Below are 24886 nucleotides of genomic sequence, written 5' to 3' on the forward strand. Positions count from 1 at the left end.
TGATTAATTATTCTTAACATTACCTCTTTCCTTGAAACATTTTAAAATAATTAAAGCTTTTTCTATCAATTTATTTTCCTCATATTTTTTTCTTGATTGACCCTATCCTTGTGTACAAACCTTAAATGTTCTTTTTTCTTTTTCTTTTTTTTTAATTTTATTTTATAGATTGTATAAATTGTATTTCTCCCCTTTACCTACTTGTTCCAGTTTGTATTAATAGAACATAATGATTAGTCTGTATAATTTTGTCTCATTTGTATTTGTCATCCCTGGCTTTTATTGTACATTACAATTATGTAATACGGATTGAAATATTGGATATTGCGTAAAATCAAAATATAATAAACTTGAAACTTGAATCCAGAGACCAATGGGATAGCACACATCTACCAGCAGGCGGAGATAGAGAAACTGATTAACCGGTGGTTTTATTGGCTGGCACACCTCTTGCCTCTCCAGTATGCTCTATCTCCCAGCAGGTGATGGTCGCTATTCGAATAGCTCCTGGTTTCTGGCTGTGACTGGAACTTTATTTTCTCCTGTTGAGGTTTCTCTTCAGTGAGCTGGCAATGCTGTTTCTCCTGTTGAGATTTTCTCTTGAGTGAGACAGGGGTGTCCGACTGAACGGTGCCGGCTTTAGGGGTTACACCTGGGCCCCCCCAGGTCCCTGCCTTACCCTCCCTCCAGTGATAGAGGGCTTCCTGGGTCTCTTTTTTTTAAATAAAGAGACCATTTGCTATTTATGATTATGCCGTATCAGGGGTGCTCAACCGGTGTCTACCGCTGTCTGCCAGCCCTGTCAGCCAGGTTGTGAGTATTCCTTTTTAACATTGCTTCTGCGAGTTATATATTTTCTAGTGGTGTTGGAGCTGTGTGCTTTGTTTTGAGGTTGTCTTAGACCTACGGGTTTTGTTGTTGGTATTATGTTTTGTTCTGGGGAACTTGCAGCTGTGCGGTCGCGTGGTTCACTAAATAGATAATTTCTTTCTCAACCGCTTAACTTTGTTGGACAGTGGAAAATTTGCAGTATGTGGAGAATATATTTTGAAATGTGTGGATGTTTCAGTGAAGGGCTCCAGATTGGTGTTTTGGGCACGGTTGTTTGAATCGGTGCCTTTCCGCGCACAGGAGGCACAAGCTTGTTCTAGTGCGTGGGCGGGAGAGTCCTAACGTTTGCGGCCTGTTCACTGAGGCTGCCCTTTGCACAGCGGGTGCTGCGGCTGTGTTCAAGTCGCCAAGATGGACGCTGTTTGTGGAGCCAGTGCCTTTCCATGAGCGGGTGGCTCGTGCTTGTGCTCCGACATTGGCGGACGCGCCACGGCGTTCTTGGAGTCTGTTTCGGCAGCTTCTTTTCTCTGCGCCTTCCACAGTCTCCCTGTGTTTAGAATATAGTTGAATGGGGCCGGCGCAACAGGCACATGCTTGTTCTCTTGCACTGCCGAGATTGCCACAGCGTGGATAGAGTTATCAACAGAGCGGCCTTGAGTTTGGTTTGCCGCAACTGTGTTTACTTATCCAGCTGGTAAGTTGTTTTACCGTGGGCTGGGAGTCGCTGTCTTACAGTGAGCAAGAGGCTCGCGCTCCTGTGCTGGTGGGGGCGCCACGGCGTTCGATTTGTTTCTTTTTTAGCTGGCTGTTATTGGTGTCTGCCGTGGCTTCTATGTCTTCAGAGTCAGATGTGTCGGCAGTGCTAGTAGTTTTCTGCATTAATGGGACATTAGAGCTCGGTGTGTGGAGGTTTCCTGAGTTGTTTGATCTGCCGCGATAGCGTTATCTCCTATGGGAGTCTCTGCAGGCACTTAGAGGGAGAATCTGCTCTATGCTTAACCACCCAGTTTTGGCTTACCTCCGTACTGGATTGGCGGAAGGCGATTGATTCATTGTACAATTTATGTCAGTCGCAGGAGAGTTCCCGGTGTTTCATTTAGGTATCTCTTCATCTCTCTCGGGGTCTCCTAAGGATGAGACTTTGTAGATTTGGATGTTTCCTTAATATTGGTGCCATTTATGCAGCGCTGAATGTGTCTGATAATGCTTTAGACCTGCTTACTGCACATTTGGAGCAGTTCTAGGGGCATAATGGCTATTCACGATTTCCTGCGAGCACGACTGTCTTTTTCTATTTCTAGCGTAACATGGTCTACTGCAGGGGTGTCCAATCTTTTGCTTTCCCTGGGTCGCATTGAACAATAAATAAAAATTAAATAAGAATTTTCCCTTTAAGGGCAGTTGTATTTTGGAGAAGCTGGCAAGCAGTGTTCCGATCGCACAGGCTGCCGCAGAGTAATCATACACGTTCTTGTTGCAAGCCTAGTATGTTCTCAGGAGAGTTCCTTTCTTCCATTCAGGACTTAAGGACTCTCCTCCAGCTTCACTTGAAAGGGGTCCTTACTTCCTCTGACTGCTCTTTCGGCTTTCTCGCGGAAAGGGAGATATGGTAATATCAGGTTGCGAGTCTTTGGAGTTTTCTTTCAAGTTGTTTGCACCTTTGAATTCTTTTGTCCCATTTCAGCTTCTTTCTTGGTGTCACTGTGTATTGAGTATCCAAAGGTGACGCTGGTGTGAGATCCCCTTCCCGGGTTGCTAGAACTTGGGACAGTAGTTTCTGCTCTTTCGGAACTAGGGGTTGTTATTCCATTTTCTTCGTAGTGCCCAAGAAGGGGGAATTGGTCAGACTGGCGATGGATTTCATATGGGTCACTTAGTTTCTCAGTTTGACATTTCATAAGGGAAACCGTGAGATTATTTGTATGCATTCTCATGTGACCACCACGTCAGCAGTTTCTTCGCTTGGTTGTTCTCGAGCGGCACTTTCTGTTTAAGCAGACATCATTGGGCCTAGCCACGGTTCCAAACATTTTAGTAGATGATAGTAGTAGTGCTAGCATTTGTCGCATAGAGGTGCTTTCTTCCTTGGACTACTGGTTGATTCGGACATGATTTAGTTTCTTCATTCTTTGGATGTGGATATTCACATTTCCGAAGAGTTCTCGTGTTCTAGGCCACATATTAGAATATCTGGGGGGATGTTGTTAGTTATGTACGAGAGGTGTGTGTTTCTTCCCAGAAAATGGGGCGACAGATTTCAATCTCAGGTTCCCCTCATTCTTCTTCTTCTTCTTCAGTCACCCAGTGCATGTGTATGGGATTCTGTACGGGTTTTAGGATATATGGTGGTGAAGGGAAGGTAAACGGAAGGGGAGGACAGAGATGGAAGATGGATGGTGAGCATTGAGAAAGAAGAAAACAACAAATGGGCAGGAGACCTTGGCAAGCGAGTTATCAGAAGACAAAGAGAAGCCAGAGCCTGGGACCAACTTGATTTGAATAATGACCAGGCAACAAAAGATAGAAAAAAATCATTTTATTTTCTGTTTTGTGATTACAATATGTCAGATTTGAAATGTGTATCCTGCCAGAGCTGGTGTTAGACAGCAAGTGTGAACTAGAACCTAAAAGAGAGAGGAAAAGTTGTTTTTTATTTATTTTGTTTACATCGCAGAGCCAGCGTGGGGTTGGAGAGGTTGTAACCAGTGTTCCCTCTAAGCGGGCGGGTGTTGTGAGCAAACTTTTTTCACTGTGAGCTAAAAATATCGGGCGCCAGCAAGTTATGAGCCAAATAAATATGTTGCTTTCTACCACAGAACTTCCTTACGTTTGTATGGAATCTATCCCCTTTCAACTTTAGAGAGTGCCCTCTCGTTCTCCCTGCCTTAGCTACTAAGTCTATTCCCTTCAGTACCTTGAATGTTTCTATCATGTCCCCTCTCAATCTCCTCTGCTCAAGGGAGAAGAGGCCCAGTTTCTCTAATCTTTCGCTGTACGGCAACTCCTCCAGCCCCTTAACCATTTTAGTTGCTCTTCTCTGGATCCTTTCGAGTAGTACCGTGTCCTTCTTAAAGTACCAGTGCTGGACGCAGTACTCCAGGTGAGGGCGTACCATGGCCCGGTACAGCAGCATGATAACCTTCTCTGTCTCTTCAGTCCAGCATCTGCCCCTTCCATTCACTGTCTGTCTTTCCCTGCCATCTCTCCTCCTGCCCCCCCCCCACCCCCCAATTTGGTCTAGCATCCATCATCTTCCTTCTGTTCCCCTCATGGTCTGGCATCTCTATCCTTCCCTCCCCCCTGTGGTTTTTAGCATATCTCTCTTCTCATTTCCTCCACTCAGATCTGATCATTCTCTGCTCTCTCTTCCCTTTTCTTCTCTGGTCTTCCTTCTCTATTTTCTGCCTCCATCTAAATTAAATTCTTTCTTACTATTTAGTCCCGTTTCCCTCTTTTCACTGTGTCTACACACAGCTTGTCACCCCTTTCCCTCACCCCTCCATTATCTTACTATTTTCTTCCCCCTTTATTTATCTCCTCCTTCCATCCAGTATGTGTTCTTTCCCCACTTCCATTCAGCATCTGCTCTCCCTTCTCAACTGACATCCATCTGCCTTCTGCTCTCTCTCCCTTCTTCTCACTTCCATCATCTGTCCCCTTCTCTCTCTCTCTCATCTCCTCCATTCCATCATCTGCCCCTTCTCTCTCTCTCTCTCTCTCTCCCTCTCTCCCCCCCCAACTTCCATCATCTGCCCCCCTTCCCCTCACCTTTGTGGGTCACTTTCTTTCCCCTGAGGGTGGCTCATGTCACAGGGGAAGCTTTGGCCGAGCAGAACCGCTTGATTGACAGTGGAACTTACTTGATTGATGTCGATGCTGGGGCCCGTTGCCGTTTGAAGGAAAAAAAAAAAGGTGGAAAAAAGGAACCTGTAAAGGCGAGAGGAAGGGAAACCTCCAGGACAGCTGCTTTTTGCCCTCCTTCAGCGGCCCAAGAGTTCAGACCAGCAGCGGCAGCTCTGTATGCTTTTAACTTCGGCACAGAGCTGCCCCTAATCAATAGTTTAGCGCGGTTTCATGAGGCAGCCTCGGGGCCTTTGATAGCCGGCCCGCTTCGATGATGCGATGTGGGCCGGCCTAGCAAAGGCCCCGAGGCTGCCTTATGAAACCGCGCTAAACTATTGATTAGGGGCAGCTCTGTGCCGAAGTTAAAAGCATACACAGCTGCCGCTGCTGGTCTGGAGGTGCGGAGACAAGGCAGGAGGCAAACGCGGTGGAAGGCAGGAGTCCCGGCGAAGGCAGGAGTCCCGGCACAGCGACTGCAACAGGAAGTTGCAAGTCAGCTGACGCCGGCCTTTCGTTGCGGCGGGGACCGAATCCTTCGCGGACCGGCAAGATTTTGTTTGCGGACCGGCGGTTGAAGAACTGTGCTCTACACTGTGTGCGCTGTGACGAGAAACTTGTGCGCTGCGAGGTAATATTTTGTGCGTGAGCGCACCCCAGCGCAGCTTAGCGGGAACACTGTAAAACCCTATACTTCTACTAAGACTATGGGGTTCTTTTATTAAGGTGCGCATTGAGCGTACGCTAAATCGGTTAGTGTACTTTAATAAAAGGACCCCTAAGTATCTTAATAAAAAAAATTTGGCTTGCGACGTAGCTTATGTTTTAGATTTCGGCCCCTTATGTGATTGAGTTTGACACTCCTGCTTTAAGTTCAACGGTGTGATGAAATGAAAGCTGGTTAAAGTGTTGTTTAGCATCATCAAAGCTTCTTTGCAATTGGTTAGTACCTCAGAATTTATATTTCTGGCTATATTTTTTCCCTACAATTCTAGTCATGCACCTGTTTTATGTAGCATGTGGTTTTTTTAATATTGCAATGTGTTTCTTAATGTTTTGTTTTCAGCTTTGGCTTCAGTGACAAAGTCAGTGTAAATGGTCATGTTCCAGTGGGGCTTTATGGAAATGGGTTTAAATCTGGATCCATGCGCCTGGGAAAAGATGCAATTGTTTTCACGAAAAATGAAACAGGCATGAGTGTGGGGATGCTGTCTCAGACTTACTTGGAGCGAATTAAGGCAGAACATGTGATTGTTCCAATCATAGCCTTCAACAGACAACATATCCTTTTCAATGTTCATCTACTTGTGTAAATGTGTACCAGAACATGGTATTTTTTGTATGCATGTATTTCAAAATATTTTACCTCATTCTTACTCTCTCTTTTACAGAACATGATATACTGTTATGCATGTCTATATATGAGAGTCATTTCATAAATAATGCACACAATTTTTAAAAATTTAAATGTTTTATTTTTTTTTTTCAAGTATTTCTTTACAATCCTTCAATATAGTCTCCCTGCTTTGCAATGACCGAGTCCCAATGTCCGGGAAGCTTCATTATTCCATCCAAGACACCGTTTTTGTTCAGTTGCTGAATGGCTCAGGTACCGGCGGAAGAAAGCTCTTTCAGAGATGCAAAACGATATCCACGTAGGTTGTTTCAACTTTGGAAAAAGGTCAAAGTCTGATGGACTCATGTCTGGACTGTAGGGAGCATGAGGTAACATCTCCCAGCCATATTTGCATAGTTTTTCAATGACGAGTGGAGAGCTCCTTCTTCCCCACAGCCAAAAATTTTTGATGAGCTCAATCAAAAGTCAAACAAATAATGATTTTTGCTTATGATCATGAAGGCATCATCATTACAGACAAAGTTCCATGTGAAAGAAGTGTCACAGTAGTGTATTATTGTGATTTTTTGCAGATAATTTTCATAAAATTGCACAAAACCCAACCGCAGTTGCTCTTGGCTGGGCCACTCATTCTTCACGACAACGCTCGCCCATACATAAGGAATGCCATCATTGAAAAACTACGCAAATACGGCTAAGAGGTTTTATCTCATGCTCCCTACAGTCCAGACATGAGTCCACCAGACTTCGACCTTTTTCCAAAGTTGAAACAACCTATGCATGGACATCGTTTTGCATCTCTGGAAGAGCTTTTTTCCGCTGGTATCCAAGCCATTCGGCAGCTGAACAAAAACGGTATCTTGGTTGGAATCATGAAGCTTCCCGGACGTTGGGACTCGGTCATTGCAAAGCAGGGAGACTATATTGAAGGATTGTAAAGAAATACTTGGAAAAAAAATGAAACATGTAAATTTTAAAAAATAGTTCACATTATTTATGAAATGACCCTTGTATCTTCAAACTGCTTTGAAAGGTGTGTGCTTGAAATGGCTTAGCTCACCTCTTCTAAGGTACTAGGTTTCTTGACTACAGAATAAAGTCAAATAATCAAGAAGGATTAATATATCTGTTAAGGGAGACCTTCATGGATCCCTTAACTTCTCATGTTACTGCTCTAACTTTTCTGTCCCAATAAAATACCACCTTTTACCTCTAAGTACCAAAATTTTTTCTTTCAATCCTTGACTCTCATCTTAACGTCACCTGGTTAAGAATTCAGATTCTGCAGTCAATTTGAGTGCAATCCTGAAACATTCATTGTTTTCAACAGAAAGAGATTTGTTGGCAGAATTAGATGCTATTATTGGGAAAAAAGGAACTAGGATCATCTTGTGGAATCTTAGAAGGTAAGAGGATAATGAACTACAATGTCTTTCTCCCAGTAGTACAAGATGGGAGAATAGTATTTTCCACCTGGAAGTATTTCCAGCTTTGGGGGAATATTCCATTTTCTTATTTCTAATTTCAAATACTATTATGTCTTAGATAATATTCTGTTTCTGAATACTAATATTCTAATAATATAGGCCACTTTAGGTTTCAGATTTATTAAAAATTAATATACTACCCTAGAAAAATTTCATTCAGTGAGATTTTACAAAGCATAAAAATGTGTAACATAGGGGTCCTTTACTAAGGCACTAGCTGTTTTAGCACGTGCGAAACACTAATGTGTCCATTATATCCTATGGACGTGTTAGTGTTTAGCGCGTGCTAAAACGTCTCGCGAACCTTAGTTAAAGGACCCCATAGAGTTGAAAAATAAAGGGAGAGAAATGGAACTACATTATGGGGAATATTAAGTAATTATTAAATTGTCAGTTGCTAGCATTATCATTAAAGAATCAAAAAGTTCTATTTTATAAAGTGTGGAAATGTGCAAAACAAAATTATATAAAAAAACAACAACACGTTTCTCACCCAGCATAGGAATGCTTAAATACATATTGTAAGGGCCAACCTTATGGTGATTGCTGTTAAAACTTGGGGGGGACTCCTCAGAGCCCAAGGTATATTCAAGGAAATAAACACACAAATACAGACTACAAGTACAGGGTAATGGCTATAGCTTTAGGGAAAATAGCCTCACAGCCACAATTCTGTTACATCCACTGATGGGTGTGCTGTGGATTTCTCTGCCAGGGTCTTCTTTTGCGGAGGCCACTGCTCAGGTTCCCAGAATACCTTTATCTGGTGTGCTGATACTATGGATACAGCGCCCACCCTTGTGGCACTGTCAGCCACGATGTTCCAGAGAGTCCTGATGTGGGTGTTGACTCCTCTGTCTGCCGGATGTTTAATTCTGCCTCTGTTCACCATTTGATAGCGGATGCTATAAAGGATTTGAAATTAAAGGCTCAGCCCTCCATGTCTCAGCAGAGGTTTTTTTTTCGAGTGGCTAAGGTCATGGCTCAGCTTAATCCTATGGTACTGAAATTTCAACAGCTATTTAGGGGTGATTGTCAGGGAAGACATGAAGTCTGCAAATCAAATAGAGCAAGCTTCATCCAAAGCAAGGCAAATCATAGGTTGCATACGCAGGAGTTTCGTCAGCCGTAAACCTGAAGTCATTATGCGTGAACTGTGATCTCCCTGCAGCTAGACGTGCTCGGATCCCCTACTGGCAATGCGACACCAGCAGGATGGGAGGTCTGGAGAATGGCCGTTTTGTCATGCCGGAGTGTTGCAGCGTCGGATGTCCCACAGCCGACTGGATCATTGTTTGTGTGTTGCGATGTCTTCGGGGGATGGGTGAACTGCTCTGTCTTGACCGGATAGCAGAGAATCGAAGCCGGAAGATCTGTGAGCTGTTGAATTTGATGAACAGCAGTCCAGAGGGTCGGGAAATGCTTCTTTCTGCTTTGAAGAGTGATCCCAGGGCTGATGTACAAAGCTCGATGATGGCGGTTGCCCAGTGGAAACAGCTATAGCTCCAAAGTCGATAATCATTGATGACTGAGGGAAATAAAATCAAGCCCTTCCTGACTTTTGTCCTATTTATATACTATTTTTATTTATTTTTATTTATTTTGCTTAGTTTTTCTTTTAATTAATTTTGTTCTTCAATAGTTTAATATTGAGAGCTCTATGTATTCTTGTTAGGATGTTTTGTATCTCATTTCCGCTATCTTTATTTTCTTATCTAATATTTGCTAATTTTGCTTGTCTTGGTACTTTAGTTAGATTGTGAGCCTTCGGGACAGTTAGGGAATTTCAAAGTACCCATTTCTTATTCAATTCATTTTAACATCTCTTCTCTTTGTTTCTTCCCCTCTTTTCAAATGCTCTTGTAATTCTTTCTCCTCTCTCCTCCTATATTTAAGATTTGTAAACCGTGCCGGGCTCCACTTTTGTGGAGATGATGCGGTATATAAACTTAAGGCTTAAATTAAATTAAATTAAATTAAATTAAATTATAGACCCATTGTGAGACCGCACCTAGAGTACTGTGTGCAATTCTGGAGGCCACATTACCGCAAGGATGTGCTAAGACTGGAATCGGTCCAGAGAATGGCCACCAGGATGGTCTCGGGACTCAAGGAGCTCCCATACGAGGAGCGGTTAGGGAAGTTGCAGCTCTACTCACTCGAGGAACGTAGAGAGAGGGGAGATATGATCGAGACATTCAAGTATCTCACGGGCCGCATCGAGGTGGAAGAGGATATCTTCTTTTTCAAGGGTCCCGCGGCAACAAGGGGGCATCAGTGGAAAATAAGGGGCGGGAAACTGCACGGTGACACTAGGAAGTTTTTCTTCACCGAAAGGGTGGTTGATCGCTGGAATAGTCTTCCACTTCAGGTTATTGAGGCCAGCAGCATGCCAGATTTTAAGGCCGGATGGGACAGACATGTGGGATCTATCCTCAAAGATAGATAGGGAGGGTCATTGGAGTGGGCAGACTTGATGGGCCTTATCTGCCGTCTATTTCTATGTTTCTATTTGAGCAGTCGAAGATGGATTCAACGGTGGTTCAGGTGACTAAGCACACTGCCCTCCCGAGACCAGGAGCAGTGCTGCTGAATAATTCTTAAAATTGTAGAGTGGATATGGCTTTGTAGAAGCTTTTTGGAAGCGGCTTCTATGGGCATTGAGGTCACAGCTGCTGCCTTCTTTGCGGCATGTGACTGTTACAAGAGATTTTGCCGGATTCCCTCAGTGGAAGATGACACCTGCCAGCTGATGCTTGAGGGGGTGGATTATGTTGCCTGCCTTATATGCCCTTATAAGGGTTTTGGGCAAGGTTTCGGCTTATGCTGTATCTCCTTGCCAAACACTCTGGATTTGACACTGGGCTGGAGATTCAACTCTTCACAGACCCCTTTTAAGGGTCAAATGCCTTTTGAAAGAGGCCTTAGGTGACCCTATGACCAGTGTGGATTACCGCCGTCCTAAGTCCCTCCTGAATAACGAGCGTGGCGTGCTCCGGGAGGAGGTTGCAGCAGGTTTTGTCAAAGTTCCACAGGTTCATCTGCCCAGAGATATTCCCAGAGCTACAGACATTGCTATAGCAACCCCAGACACCGCGTATGTTGGGTTTTCCTGCTGGCCCCACCTCCAAGGGGCCCCCCACTGACAAGGCCTCAGCAGTGCTTTCTCTTGTGGAGGTTGGTTGTCTGAGTTCTCCAGGAGCGAGAATGGATCTCCTCAGACCAGTGGGTGCTGGACATCATATGAGACTGGTAAGATAAGACTTCCTTCAACTCCCTCCGGATTTATTTCTGGATTTTCCTTTGGTAAGGTCAGAGAAGGTGCTTAAAGTCAGAGCTATTCGGCTGCGTCTCTTGGACTTTTTGGCTGTACAGCCAGTTCTCGAAGATGAATCGGGCTCAAGCAGATATTCTTTATACTTCATCATACCAAAGCAAGGTTCAGATGACTGGAGGCCCATCTTGGATCTCAAGTTGGTCAGATGGAGGCGGCGCAGTTGGTCATCGTAGCAATGACTCTGGGAAAGGTTCTTGCCTTGCTGGATCTGATAGAGGTTTATCTCTTATCCCTTTAGTTCAAAGACCCTGGAAGTAATGGAGCTTTCATGATCTCCAGTAGCATTTCCAATTTCAGCCTTCTCCTTTGGGTTGGCAACGGCCCCCTGCATCTTCACCGCTGTGGTGGTGGGTGGGAGTCCAAGTTCATTCCTGTCTGGACATCTGGTTGATTAGAACTCCATCCAAGCTGGAGTGCGAGTGCGTGGATTCTGTGGTGTCCTGCAATCTGAAATGGATTGTTAATTTCAAAAAGAGCCAGTTGACGTCCTCCCAGATGCTGGATTATCTGGGAGTTCGGTTCGACATGCTCCAAGGATGTGTGTTCTTCCCTAGCCACACAAGTAGAAGCTCCAGATCTGGAGCAAGAATCTCTTCTAAGGCTTGGCAGTATCTCCAAGTTCTTGGGTTGATGGTGAACCAGGGTGCTCATACAGCCTTTTAAACATCTCGATGGTTCTCCCAGAGGCATCCTCAAGTTTAGTTTCAAGTTTATTAGGTATTTTATATACCGCATATCAAGGTTTATCTTAGCGGTTTTACAATCAGGTACTCAAGTATTCTCCCGTATCTGTCCCAGTGGGCTATTTAGGACTGAAGAATCACTGAACGACACATTACAGCTCATAAACGTTACTGTTGACAGCCTGAGTACATGGCTTCAGACAAACTTCCTCAAGATCAACAAAGACAAGAATGCTCTGATTTGGGGACTACAACATGCTACCTTACAAGGAACTAGTACTATCTATAGGTGAAGTGTTCACAATAAAGAACTCTAAGGTATTAGGAGTTACTTAGACTCCTCACTGTCATTCAAAGGCCAGATTGCATCCTTGGTATGGAAGTTCTTTTTCAGATTCAGCCAATTGAGAACAATCAGATCGGCTCTGACCCAAGATAGCTTTAGAAAGGTGGTGCAAGCTGTCCTGCTACCTTACCTGGATTATTGCAACTCACTCTACTAGGCATTACAGTAAAGGAGCTGAAGTGACAGAAAATGCTCCAAAATGCAGCAGTAAGGCTGATTTTTCTCTCAAGCTGTTTTGAGAGGGCTAGTCTTCTGCTGCTTAAACTACATTGGTTACCAGCGGGAAAAAAGAATTTGCTACAAGATAGCTTGTATGATTTACAAGGCTATCTACAGAGAGAACTCTGACAGACTAGTGTCTAACATTAAGGTCTCGTCCACCTTCCTCAATTCAGGGTCCATGCGGTGCTTCAAGACACCATTCACGTCTTCCCAGCAAGTATGCCATCAAAAGATGTTTGACTCTACCTTTGAGTTCCTAGGACCACACATCTGAAACAATCTGCCTACGTAACTGCAGTAGTCCACCACATACTGTCACTATTACAAAATGCTGTTCGAAGACTTTATCTCATTCCTTGTCTCTCGTTACTTCTAACCAGATACTGTATTGCCATCCAATATACAATTGTATTCCCTTCCCCTACTGCCCTATCTGCTCACAAAGAAATGCGCTCTCCCAACAATGAGATGTAAATAAAACTATCATAGAAACATAGAAAATGACGGCAGAAAAGGGCCACAGCCCATCAAGTCTGCCCACCCTAATGACCCATCCTCATAACTTCACCCCGCTAGAGATCCCACATGCGTATCCCATTTTTTTTTAAAATCTGGCACGCTGCTGGCCTTAATCACCTGCAGTGGAAGTTCATTCCAATGATCGACCACCCTTTCGGTGAAGAAATACTTCCTGGTGTTGCCATGAAATTGTCCGCCCCTGATTTTCAGCGGGTGCCCTCTTGTGGTCAAGGGTCCTTTAAGAAAGAAGATATCGTCTTCCACCTTGATACGGCCCGTGATATATTTAAACGTCTCAATCATGTCCCCCCTCTCTCTACGTTCTTCGAGTGAGTATAGCTGCAATTTATTCAGTCTTTCCTCACATGGGAGATTCTTGAGCCCCGAGACCATCCTGGTGGCCATTCGTTGAGCCGACTCAATTCTCATCACATCTTTTTGATAATGTGGCCTCCAGAATTATACACAATATTCCAGATGAGGTCTCACCATGGATCTGTACAAAGGCATTATGACTTCGGGCTTCTGGCTGACGAAACTTCTACGGATACAACCCATCATTTGTCTAGCCTTGGATGAAGCTTTCTCTACTTGATTGGCAGTTTTCATGTCTTCACTAATGATCACTCCTAAATCACGTTCTGCTTTAGTCCTAGCTAAGGTCTCACCATTTAGAGTTTAAGTTCTGCACGGATTTCTACCTTTGGGCATCTTAAAATTGTACCAGTATTGAATAAATACAATCCAGAAATTCAGATTAGACTAGATTAACTTGAGCCATCAATGTTAAATTCACTTATCTCTAAGCTTTGAGTCATTAATGTAAAATCCTTTGCTGTGAGCTGCATTGATTCCATGTAGAAAATTGCAGGATACAAGAAGTTATATTGTATTGTTTTGTTTTCGGGGAATGTCCCCATACCCCTCCCTCTTTTGTTGCCTTCTCTATGGCTGACCATCTGCTTCGCTATGAACTGAAGAATCACAGGTCAGCCCAGAGAGATGGGAGACAGAGCGAAGAAAATGCTAATGAGGCTCTCTACACAATTCTCATGGGAAGGCATTGACGTGCCTATTTATTAGAAGATTACCGAGATAAGTACTAGAGAATGACACGGTAGTTGTTACCCGTGGGTAACCCGCAGAAACGGGGAGAGAAAAAAAAATAGTGGTCGCTGCGGGGACAGGGACAAGGCCATTCACTGCCCTGTGGAGCGGTGAATGGTCTTGTTTCCGCAGAGAAACAATCACGGATCGTGCGGTCCAGCATCCCCACCCGATCGTCGCATCCGCGTCCTGCCATCTCCCTCCCTCCACCTCACCTTACCTTAGGTGCCAACTTTAATTCTTCTTCTCCCAGTTGCACGCTTTCAATAAGCCGCGCTCGAGTTGTTGAATCTTCTCCTCTGATGCAACTTCCTGTTTCCGGTTGCGTCAGAGGAGAAGATTCAACAATTCAAGTAGCCGCACGGCTGGGAGATAAATAATTAAAGTCGGCACCTAAAGTGAGATGGAGGGAGGGAGATGGCGGAACGCTGCAATTGGGCGGGAGGGGGCTGCTGGACTGCGTGATCTGTGATCACACGTGTTCCCAGCTCACACTAGGAAGGAGGGAGTGAAAGGGAAAGAGATTCTGGGCCAAGTGGATGAAGAGGGAGAGAAAGAAACCCACAGCAGGAAAGAAAGGGGAGGACAGGCAGGTGCTGGAAGCGGGGGGGGGGGGGGGGGGGGGGGGGGAAGAAAGAGGGAAAGAAGCTAGATGGGATTGCAGAGAAGAGACACATTGGTGTGGAAGAGGAAGAGAGGGGAAATCTGTACACAGGAAGGTAACAGAAACAGGGGAAATTATGTGCATGGGGGCATAGAGACAGAGACATAAAGAGGGCATACATGGGGATAGTATATGGACACGGAGGGGGACAATGCCAGATACATAAGGGAGATATTAGAAGTGTGGAAAATAGGAACACGGAAGCGAGATGGTTTGTGGAGATGGGACAGGGACCGAGCTCGCAGGCTCTGGCAGCTTGCACAAATTACATTGTAACATGCCACGAAGGTAAGAGGGAGGGAGATGGTCGGACCGTGCAAGGGGTGCTGAAGGGCGGTAGAAAGGAACAGAAGGTGAAGGGGGTGGAGAGGGTGAAGGGTGGTGGAAAGGAATGGAACAGATGCTGAAGGGGGGTGGAGAGGAACAGACGCTGAAGGGAAATGTGGAAGACAGAGTGGGGAGAAGACGCTAAAGGGAAATGGGGAACAGAGAGTGAGGAGGAGAAGACACTGAAGGGAAATGGGGAACAGAGAGTGGGGAGAAGAGGCTGGAAGGGAAGAAGGCAGAGGTGCCAGACTCTGGGGGGAGCGGAGGGAAGAAGATGGGTGTCAGACCAATTGAGGGGGGTTTAAGGGAGAGGCACAGTAACAAAGCAAATGGAAGACGCAGAGAGAAGAAAGACAGTGGATGTAAGGAATTGAATGAGAAGATGAGGAAAGCAGAAACCAGACAACAAAGGTAGGAAAAAAAAATTTCTATTTATTTTCGTTCTTTCTTTTTTTTGTTTTAGGATAAAGTAGTATATTTGTGTTGATAAAAATTTATAAACAAAGCCCTGCCAGCTGAACATCTCTTTCTCTAGTTCAGCAGCCAGAACTTTGATTTATAAGGAAGGAATAAGCTAAATATTGCAGTACTGAGGCTTATATGAATGCTAGGGGGCCGGAAGTTGCGGGGACGGGGACAGTGGTCACGGGGACAGGGAGGTGGTCGCCGGGGCGGTGACGGGGACAAATGTTTTCCCCGTGTCATTCTCTAATAAGTACCTAATCTTCCCTTCTACAATATAGTTTTTTGTAATAAGTGAATTTGCTTATATTCAGGATATATTAAGAATGTGGCTTAAATTCAGTCCTTATAGCATTACAGTTCAACTAACTAGAAGTAATGAAATGGAATCCAATCTGATGGTGAAAGCTAGTATGACCATACACTTCTCCCTCTGTATTCGCGGGGGATGTGGGCAGAACATAGCCGTGAATACCGAAAAACCGCAAATAACTTTTTGCATGTTATTTGCGGTTTTTCGGTAAAATAGACCTGAAAAAGATAATAAACCGTGAATAACCTGGCCTGTGATTTGCTCCGTACAACACCGGGAGCAGCGATTTCCTTCAGGAACCACCGGGAGCAACGATTTCCTCCATGAACCACCAGGAGCAGCGATTTCCAATGTGAAACGCCAGGTTCAGTGACGAAAATTAGGGGACGGAGTCAGCAGCCAAAAAATCGTGAATCCGCGGATATGGAGGGAGAAGTGTACTTGAAATAGTAGAAAATATCATCACCCAACAAAAGTGAAACTGCCTTCAGAACTGGGACGAAAGTTACTTTTTTTCAGAATATAAGACACGACACTGTCAGTTTTCGGCTCTTGCTGCCTCAGAAGTCTTTTCTCTTTTCAAAGTGATTTGTCCCAAATGCAGTAAACCTTTTCTGAAACTAGTAGCGACATATGCTCTCCTCACTTTATGTCTTGCGTTCAGCTCTCTGAAATAAAGTAACTTTCGTCCCAGTTCTGAAGGCAGTTTCACTTTTGTTGAGTGGTGGTGTTTTCTGCTGTATATTTGGACTCCCTTTCTTTGTATGCCATACTTGAAATAGTGATAGGTCATTCAGTATTGACTTGATAAATGATTTTTTGTCTTCCCTTAGTGATAAACGTGGGCGCCCTGAATTTGATTTCAATAAAGATAAATATGATATCCGAATTCCTGATGATTTGGACGATATAACAGGGAAGAGAGGGTACAGAAAACAAGACAGAATAGACCAAGTTCCACCAGAAAGCGATTATTCACTCCGGGTATGTATACAGAAAAGAAATCAATTTTATTCAAGGTGAATAAAACTTGGTGATTAAAATAGAATCCAGCATTTTTATTTAAATTCAATTTCAAAAATCTTTGGAAGCATGAGTGACGTAAACACTCTTGCCTTTGGCGGCCCTGGAAGTTTTTCCTCTGCTGCAGGGTCAGGAAGTTGTAGCAGAGGTGAAAGCATCTAGGCTGCCAAAGGTAGCGTGTTTTCAGGCTGCAGACATGATTAGAACATAAGATTTGCCGCTGCTGGGTCAGACCAGTGGTCCATCGTGCCCAGCAGTCCGCTCCCGCGGCGGCCCTCAGGTCAAAATCCAGTGCCCAGATTGAGTCTAGCCTTACCTGCGTACATTCTGGTTCAGCAGGAACTTGTCTAACTTTGTCTTGAATCCCTGGAGGGTATTTTCCCCTTTAACAGCCTCCGGGAGAGTGTTCCAGATTTCAACCACTCTCTGGGTGAAGAAGAACTTACGTTTGTATGGAATCTTTTCCCTTCTAACTTTAGTGAGTGATTTGAAAGAATGCAGCACTGCTGGGAGCAAGAAGAGTGAGAAAAGTACCAGATCTTGCTGGGGGGGGGGAGAAACATGGAAGAGAGCTGCAGCATCTGCAAATGGGGGGTGGGGGAATCCTAGGTGGAGAGTAGTTGAGAGATGCTGGAACTTACGGACAGAGAGGAAAGGAAAAGAGAGATGCCAGACCTCCAGGGGAGGGAGGACAGAGATGCCATACCATGGTAGAATGGAAGGGAAGGATGGCAGAAAAATACCAAACCACAGGAAGGGGGAAAGAAAGGAGAGAAATGTCAGACTACTGGAAAGGGGGAGGGAAAGAGAGAGAGAGATGCCAGACCAGGGAAGGAAAGGAAGGGAGAGAGATTCCAGATTACAGTAGGGGATGGGGAAAGGAAGGACAGAGATACTAGATCATGATGGGAGGGGGAGGGAGATGCCAAAACTGTAGGAAGAGAGAGTAGAAAGATGCCAGACCATAGGGGGGGAGGAGGGAGAAAACAGATTTCAGACCATGGGAGGAAGAGAGAGGGGAAGAGATGGTGCACAAGTATGGTGGAGAAGGGATGGAAGAAATGCTGTTTATGGATAGATGGGAATAGGAGAGGAGAAAGAGAGAAGAGATTATGCACATGCAGAGAGAGGGAGGAGATGGTGCACATAGATGGGAAGGGAAGACATGGAAAAGTAGATAGATTTGAAAAGGAATCAGAAAAGTGGAAGAAAGTTAAAGCCAAAGATAGATGTAGCCACAAAACAATAGAGAGATGGTGAAAGCAACAATCTTATCATAAATGAAAAACATTTAACACACAACAGTTAAATATTCTGAGGGGGGCATCACACATAAGTGTATCAGATCATAGGATCTCTTATAGCACAGTTATTCTAGATCCCCATCTTGCAATTCATCTGTATAATCATCTGTCCACCCCTCACCTTCAATAATTAAATAAATCAAACTTAAGCAAAAATAATTCACTAAATTCAAAATCCTCAATATTGTAGTCTCTTTGATCAATCCAAAATATGTTCCAAAAGATATTTTAAGAGAACACTTAGCTTATAGATTCATCTTTGTTCCAGTGCTGGCAAAAACTCATCTCTCCTGAAGCTCACCTAAGTCCTTAAGAGCATTTCAATATGCTATGAGATTGGATAGACCCTTTACCCTGATTGAGGTGTATCGGGCTCTCCGGGCAGTGAAAAGGGGAAAATTGCCAGGATTGGATGGCTTTATGGTCAAATTCTATAGAGCCTTTCAAGACTTGTTCCTCCCATTGCTTCTGTCCTTGTTTAATTCTTTGGAGGACAGTAGTCAGCTCCCATACTTTATCCTTCTTGCAGGGATCACATTATTGCTAAAGAAAGGAAGGACCCCGCTGCCTGTTCTTCTTATTGGCCAATCTCGTTGCTAGGAGTGGATACTAAGATCTTGTGGATAGGTTGATGAGTTGGGTACCCTGGATGATACACCCAGATTAATCCGGCTTTATAGCAGGGCGACAGGTGGGTGATAGATAACATAAGATGGGTGGTAAATTTGAGAGAGTGGGCAGTCGAAGCAGCAAGCGGTATTTAAAAAGATGCTTGGGGCTCTGCAAAAGCGAATTTCTGCTTTTGTGTGGGCCTGTAAGCACCTACGGATTAGTGGGAGAGTGTTATGTATGCATAAAACAATTTGGTGACCTGGTGGTGCTGTCCCTCTTGAAATATTATCAAGCAACCCAGCTGAGGGCATTTCTGGAATGGCAGGTTCAAACTTGCAAACTCTGGGTGGATATAGAACAGGGCAGGAACAATTGAATCCCCTTACTCTATCTGCTGTGGCTCCTGGGAGGTAGGAAGTATATGGGGGGGAGGGTTTTGAAGCTATAGAGACTGCCTTGCGGGTCTGGCCCTGCAGGGACAGCAACATTCTTGATATACCCCACTCCAGTTTAACTTTGAATTTGCCCCTGGGGATAGGGTAAGGGTCTTTCAGCGGTGGGAACTTCGGGGTTGGTATGTGTGGGGCAATTTATAGATATTGAGGGGCAGATGATGCGACCCTTTGGAGTCTTCCAGGAGAAGTATGGTTTGGAACCTAGAGATTTGTTCCCATATCTCTTAAGTGAAGAACTATATTTAGTAGGTGGGGATTCTGAGTGAGCTCTTGGGGGAGGGCGGAGAAACTGAATTTGAGCAACTGTTGGGCCCGGAGGTCAAAAAGGGCATGATTTATGCTATATATGCCTGCCTCAGTTGCAGATCTGAAGTCCCCCTGAAATACATGTTAGTGTGGGAAGCAGATTTGGGCAGGAATATAACCCCAGAGGAATGGGACATGACCTGGAAGCATACTGCCATGCTGGGCTTAGCTACTGTGATGGTGGAAAATTGGGTACAAAGCATTGCTGTGCTGGTATTACACCCCAATTCTCCTAGCAAAACTCTCTGGAGAGGGGGGGGATGGACAGTGTTGGTGGGACTGTGGGCTACTGAGCACTTACTTGCATATGTGGTGGGATTCTGGAATAGCTTGGGGTACCCTGTCATATTCTGCATAGGGATCATGAGCCTTCCATTGGGTTAGTCTTTCTGCATTATTATGATAATGTTTGGGAGGAGGGGGAAATTCACTTTACCAAACTGTTCCTGATGACGGCTCACTTGGTGCTGGCGGCCGGTTGGAAACAGTCTGCTGCTCCGGACATGCAGTTAGTGCTGGACAATTGGCGCACTTTGTATAGGATGGGGAGCTACATTAGGAAATGGCATTGCTATGAAGAGGAACACTGTACCGTGAGGGTGATATATGTTGTATGTGGGATCTTGGGGGGGGGGAGTTAATGTTGCTGGTTGCTTTCTGTACCATCATGGATGTTTTGTATATGATGTTTTTAAGTTCTATGGTTCATATTTCATTAATTACTGCAGTTGCTTCAGAGCAGAAAATCTGTGGCAAAATTGCAGTGCACCATCTCGTCAATAGTCTTGACTTTTCACCAATCATCTCAGATCTTGGATTTCACGCATCTGTGATAGTTTCTTTGGGTGTGTTTCAAGAGTTGTCATCCTGGTTTACTGATGTGACCAAACAGAAAAATTGCCACGTTCACTGTATGTTTTGCCCTCATGTTCAAGGGAGCAGGTGTGTTTAATATTGCCTTTAACATATGTACACTGCCAATGGTTCTTTTGTCTATTGATTATGGATGTGTTGTTCTGTATAATGTGCCTTGGCAACAAATAAAAGCTATGTTAAAAAAAAAGTGTCCCATAACATGCGGGGGGAGCTGGAGGAGCTCATTCTTAAAGGCACAGTTGCAAAAACCTGCTACAGGCATTGCACAAATATTAAAGGCAATATTAAACACACACTTCAATACAAAGATCCCTTGATCTTGGGGAGCAGAACATACAGTGAACTTGCAATTTTTCTGAGTTTGGTCACATCAGTAAACCAGTATGACTACTCAAAGAAACTATCACAGATGCGAGAAATCCAAGATCTGAGATGATTGGTGAAAAGTCAAGACTCTTGATGGTCTCTTGACAATGGGATGGTGCATTGCAATTATGCCACAGATTTTCTGCTCTGAAGCAACTGCAGTAATTAATGGAATATGAACAAAAAAGGTTAAGTGCCAAATATATTGCATTGTGCTTTTGGTAAGAAGTATTTGGTTTTCAGTTCTGTTTTACTTGTGTGGTATTTTCTGGTATACTACTGTAACAGTTTAATAATCACTATGCACCATACTGTGTGTTTTCCCCTCTCCATTTAGGCTTATTGCAGCATTTTGTACCTGAAGCCACGAATGCAAATAGTAATAAGAGGACAGAAAGTCAAAACACAGCTGGTTTCCAAAAGTCTTGCGTACATTGAACGTGATGTTTATAGACCCAAGTTTTTGGCAGTATCCTTTCCTAAGAATGCATCCTTAAAATGAAATGTAATTGCTTGACTTTCTTTGCTTTCCAGTTAAAACGGCTACATTTCAGTTTTTTATTTTACTATGTTTATAATACCTTTAAACCAGATTGCTGAATATCAGGAGGGTAATTTTATAAAGCATTTTCACATGTAAAACATGTTTGATATTTGGAAAATAGCTATTATAAAATTGCATAGGTGAATTATGCACATAAAAATGTGTGTCTGCAAGTGCACATGTACTTTTTATGCGGTCGGCACATAGACATTCCCAGATGTACATACTTATCCCAGGACAAGCAGGCAGCATATTCTTAACGCATGGGTGACGTCACCGACGGAGCCCCGGTACGGACACTTTTAACTAGAAAGTTCTAGTTGGCCGCACCGCGCATGCGCGAGTGCCTTCCCGCCTGACGGAGGAGTGCGTGGTCCCCAGTTTCTTCGTTTCCGCGGAGCGAAGAAGACGCATGTGTTTTCAACGGCCATTGAAAAACTAGTTTCTGCCTTCCCGCTCGCGTATTTTTCGTTTTTCTTCTATTTTTTCCTTCGGAATACTTTATTTTTTACTTTCAAAAAAAAAAAAAAAAACTTGTCGAGTTTTCCTTATTTTTTCAGGCCGGCCCCAGCGGGGCCTGTTGCCACCATACAGGCCTCCGGCTTCGATTTTGTGGAGGCCGTGTTTCCCTTCATGCCCCCTCAACCGGGCTTTAAGAAGTGCCAGCGGTGTGCACGCCCGATCTCTCTCACCGATCCGCACAATTGGTGCCTGCAGTGCTTGGGTCCGGAGCATCGGGCTGACACTTGCACCCGCTGTGCTACTCTTAAAAAGCGCACATTGAAAAATAGGCAGATCCAGCAAAATATTATTTTCGGTACCAGATCTGCCATGGAACCTGCCACAACGTCGACGGCACCTCAAAAGTCGGCACTGACTACTTCGACGCCTCCGGATCCTTCTTCAGGGTCGCTGGCCCCAGGTAAGCCGGCTAAGAAGCCTTCCACTTCCCTTGAGCGCCCTCCTGCCACGGTTGCGACGCCGGTCCTCCCGGCACCACACCGACCCCGCAAACGCTCCGCTCCGATATCGGTGAGTGCCTCGTCATCGGCCTCCTCATCGCCGGCGCGTAGAGCGGCACCTATGGTACCGAAGAAGAAAAAAGCGGTACCGGTGCCTCCCCTGGATGACCGCATCGTGGCCATACTCCAAGCCCAATTACAAGAGCAGCTGCAGCAGCAACTCCAACAACTGTTGCCGGCGATGCTGGCCCCACACCTTCCGGTACAGAACCAGTCCGAGCCTCGCACGATCCCATTGGTGTCGACCCCCTCGGTACCGCTTAACACTTCCATGCCGGTGCTCTCGGCTGAACCACACCGTTCCCAACCTACGGTGCAGGCCCGCTCTGATACCGATCCTTCCCGGTACCAGGAACGGCACCGGTCTTCCTCTCCCGGTACCGCCTCGGTACGCTCCGGCAAGTCTCTCTCTAAGACCCGCCATGCCGAGCCCTCCACACCGATGTCCCGCTGTGCGCACCCCGACATCAGGGACCCGGACTTATAGGAAGAATCCCCGCACGGTACCGAGGAAGACGCTTCGTCGACGGACGAGGAACCCTCGGTGGCTGATACCGTTTCAAAACCTGAACAGTCCTCTTTCACCAAATTCCTCAGGGAGATGTCAACGGCTCTTTCCATTCCCTTAGAGTCCGACTCTAAAAAGTCCCAGGCTTTTCTCGATGCCCTAGACTTTGAGCAACCTCCCAAAGAATTTCTTAAGTTACCCGTCCACGACATCCTACGGGAAACTTTTTACAAAAATTGGGAGAACCCCCTCACTGTCCCCGGGGCCCCTCGCAAACTGGATAGCTTGTACCGGGTCATTCCAATCCCAGGGTTTGACAAGCCTCAATTGCCTCATGAATCTCTCCTGGTAGAGTCCACCTTGAAGAAAACTCAGGGCTCCAGTGTCTATGCCTCCACCCCTCCTGGCAGAGAGGGTAAAACTATGGATAAGTTTGGCAAGCGCCTTTTCCAGAATGCAATGCTGGCCAACAGGGCAAATAATTACACCTTTCACTTCTCCTTCTACATGAAGCATTTGGTGCAACAACTCTCCTCCTTACAGAAATACATTCCTGAACATAAGGTCCCTCTCTTCCAACAGCAAATTTCCAGTCTAAGAACATAAGAACATAAGAAATGCCTCTGCTGGGTCAGACCTGAGGTCCATCGTGCCCAGCAGTCCGCTCACGCGGCGGCCCAACAGGTCCAGGACCTGTGCAGTAAATTTCTATCTATACTCCTCTATCTCCTTTTCCAGCAGGAATTTGTCTAATCCTTTCTTGAACCCCAGTACCGTACTCTGCCCTATAACGTCCTCTGGAATTGTATTCCAGGTGTCCACCACACGTTGTGTAAAGAAGAACTTCCTAGCATTTGTTTTGAATTTGCCCCCTTTCACCTTTTCCGAATGCCCTCTTGTTTTTTTATTTTCTGAAAGTTTGAAGAATCTGTCCCTCTCTACTCTCTCTATGCCCTTCATGATCTTGTAAGTCTCTATCATATCCCCTCTTAATCTTCTCTTTTCCAGGGAAAAGAGTCCCAGTTTTTCCAATCTCTCAGCGTATGAAAGGCTTTCCATCCCCTTAATCAGTTGTGTTGCTCTCCTCTGAACTCTCTCGAGTAATGTCATATCCTTCTTAAGGTACGGTGACCAATACTGGACGCAGTACTCAAGATGTGGTCGCACCATTGCCCGATACAGCGGCAGGATAACTTCTTTCGTTCTGGTTGTAATACCTTTCTTGATTATACCTAGCATTCTATTCACTCTCTTAGCGGCAGCTGCGCACTGTGCTGTCGGCTTCATTGTCATGTCCACCATCACCCCCAAGTCCCTTTCTTGGGTACTCTCATTCAAAAACATCCCTCCCATCGCATAATTATACCTCATGTTTTTGCTTCCCACATGCAATACTTTACACTTCTCAACATTGAATTTCATCTGCCATCTCTCTGCCCATTCCCCTAGTTTGTCCAAGTCCCTTTGCAATTCTTCGCAGTCCTCCTTTGTCCGAGCTCCACTAAATAGTTTGGTGTCGTCTGCAAATTTTATTATCTCACACTTCGTCCCTGTTTCTAGATCATTTATGAATATGTTAAAAAGCAGCGGCCCGAGCACCGAGCCCTGCGGAACACCACTCATGACCTTTCTCCAGTCTGAGTAGTGGCCCTTCACCCCTACCCTCTGTTTCCTACCTTCTAACCAGTTTCTGATCCATCTATGTACGTCTCCGTCCACCCCATGGTTCTTCAGTTTCTGGAGTAGACGTTCATGAGGCACCTTGTCAAAGGCTTTCTGGAAATCTAGGTATACGATGTCTATGGGGTCTCCTCTGTCCATCTGTTTGTTAATTCCTTCGAAGAAGTGCAGTAAGTTAGTCAGGCACGATCTTCCCCTGCAGAAACCATGTTGGCTGGTTTTCAGAAGTTCGTTTCTCTCAAAATGTTCATCGAAATTCATGGTGCGCTCCATTTATGACTCATTTGAGCTGACCTCTCGAGCATCTGCCATGGCTGTTGCCATGCGGCGTTTGGCCTGGCTGAGAGTTTCTGACCTCGACATTAACCACCAAGACCGCCTGGCTAACGCACCTTGTCTTGGTGACGAACTCTTCGGGGAGTCCATGGACTCAACAACCCAGAAACTCTCAGCGCACGAGACCAGGTGGGATACTCTGGTGAAACCTAAAAAGAAGACTCCGCCTGCTCGCCCCTACAGACAGCAGTCCTCCTACCAGCGCAGGTTCTCGGCCAGACCTCTCAACCCGCCTCAACAGCAGCCTCGCCGTCCTCGTCACCAGCATCAATCTCAGGCTCGCTCCCAGTCTCATTAACCTGCCAAGCCTCTCCCTCCATCAAAACCATCTCAACCCTTTTGACTCTTTTCTCCAGGGC

The 24886-nt window shown here is 45.1% G+C and overlaps 1 protein-coding gene across 1 annotated transcript in view; it reads left to right on the plus strand.

Moving 5' to 3' along the window:
• MORC3 (MORC family CW-type zinc finger 3) overlaps positions 1-24886 on the plus strand; it is a 140211-nt gene that overhangs the window by 34435 nt on the left and 80890 nt on the right. The window contains exons 4-7 of the mRNA XM_033949594.1: positions 5738-5952; positions 7287-7434; positions 16329-16479; positions 20775-20906. Of these exons, the coding sequence (XP_033805485.1) occupies positions 5738-5952; positions 7287-7434; positions 16329-16479; positions 20775-20906 (646 nt within the window). The remainder of the gene's footprint in view (positions 1-5737; positions 5953-7286; positions 7435-16328; positions 16480-20774; positions 20907-24886) is intronic.

This window comes from Geotrypetes seraphini, chromosome 6, assembly GCF_902459505.1.
Source record: "Geotrypetes seraphini chromosome 6, aGeoSer1.1, whole genome shotgun sequence".
NCBI classification, from domain to species: domain Eukaryota; kingdom Metazoa; phylum Chordata; class Amphibia; order Gymnophiona; family Dermophiidae; genus Geotrypetes; species Geotrypetes seraphini.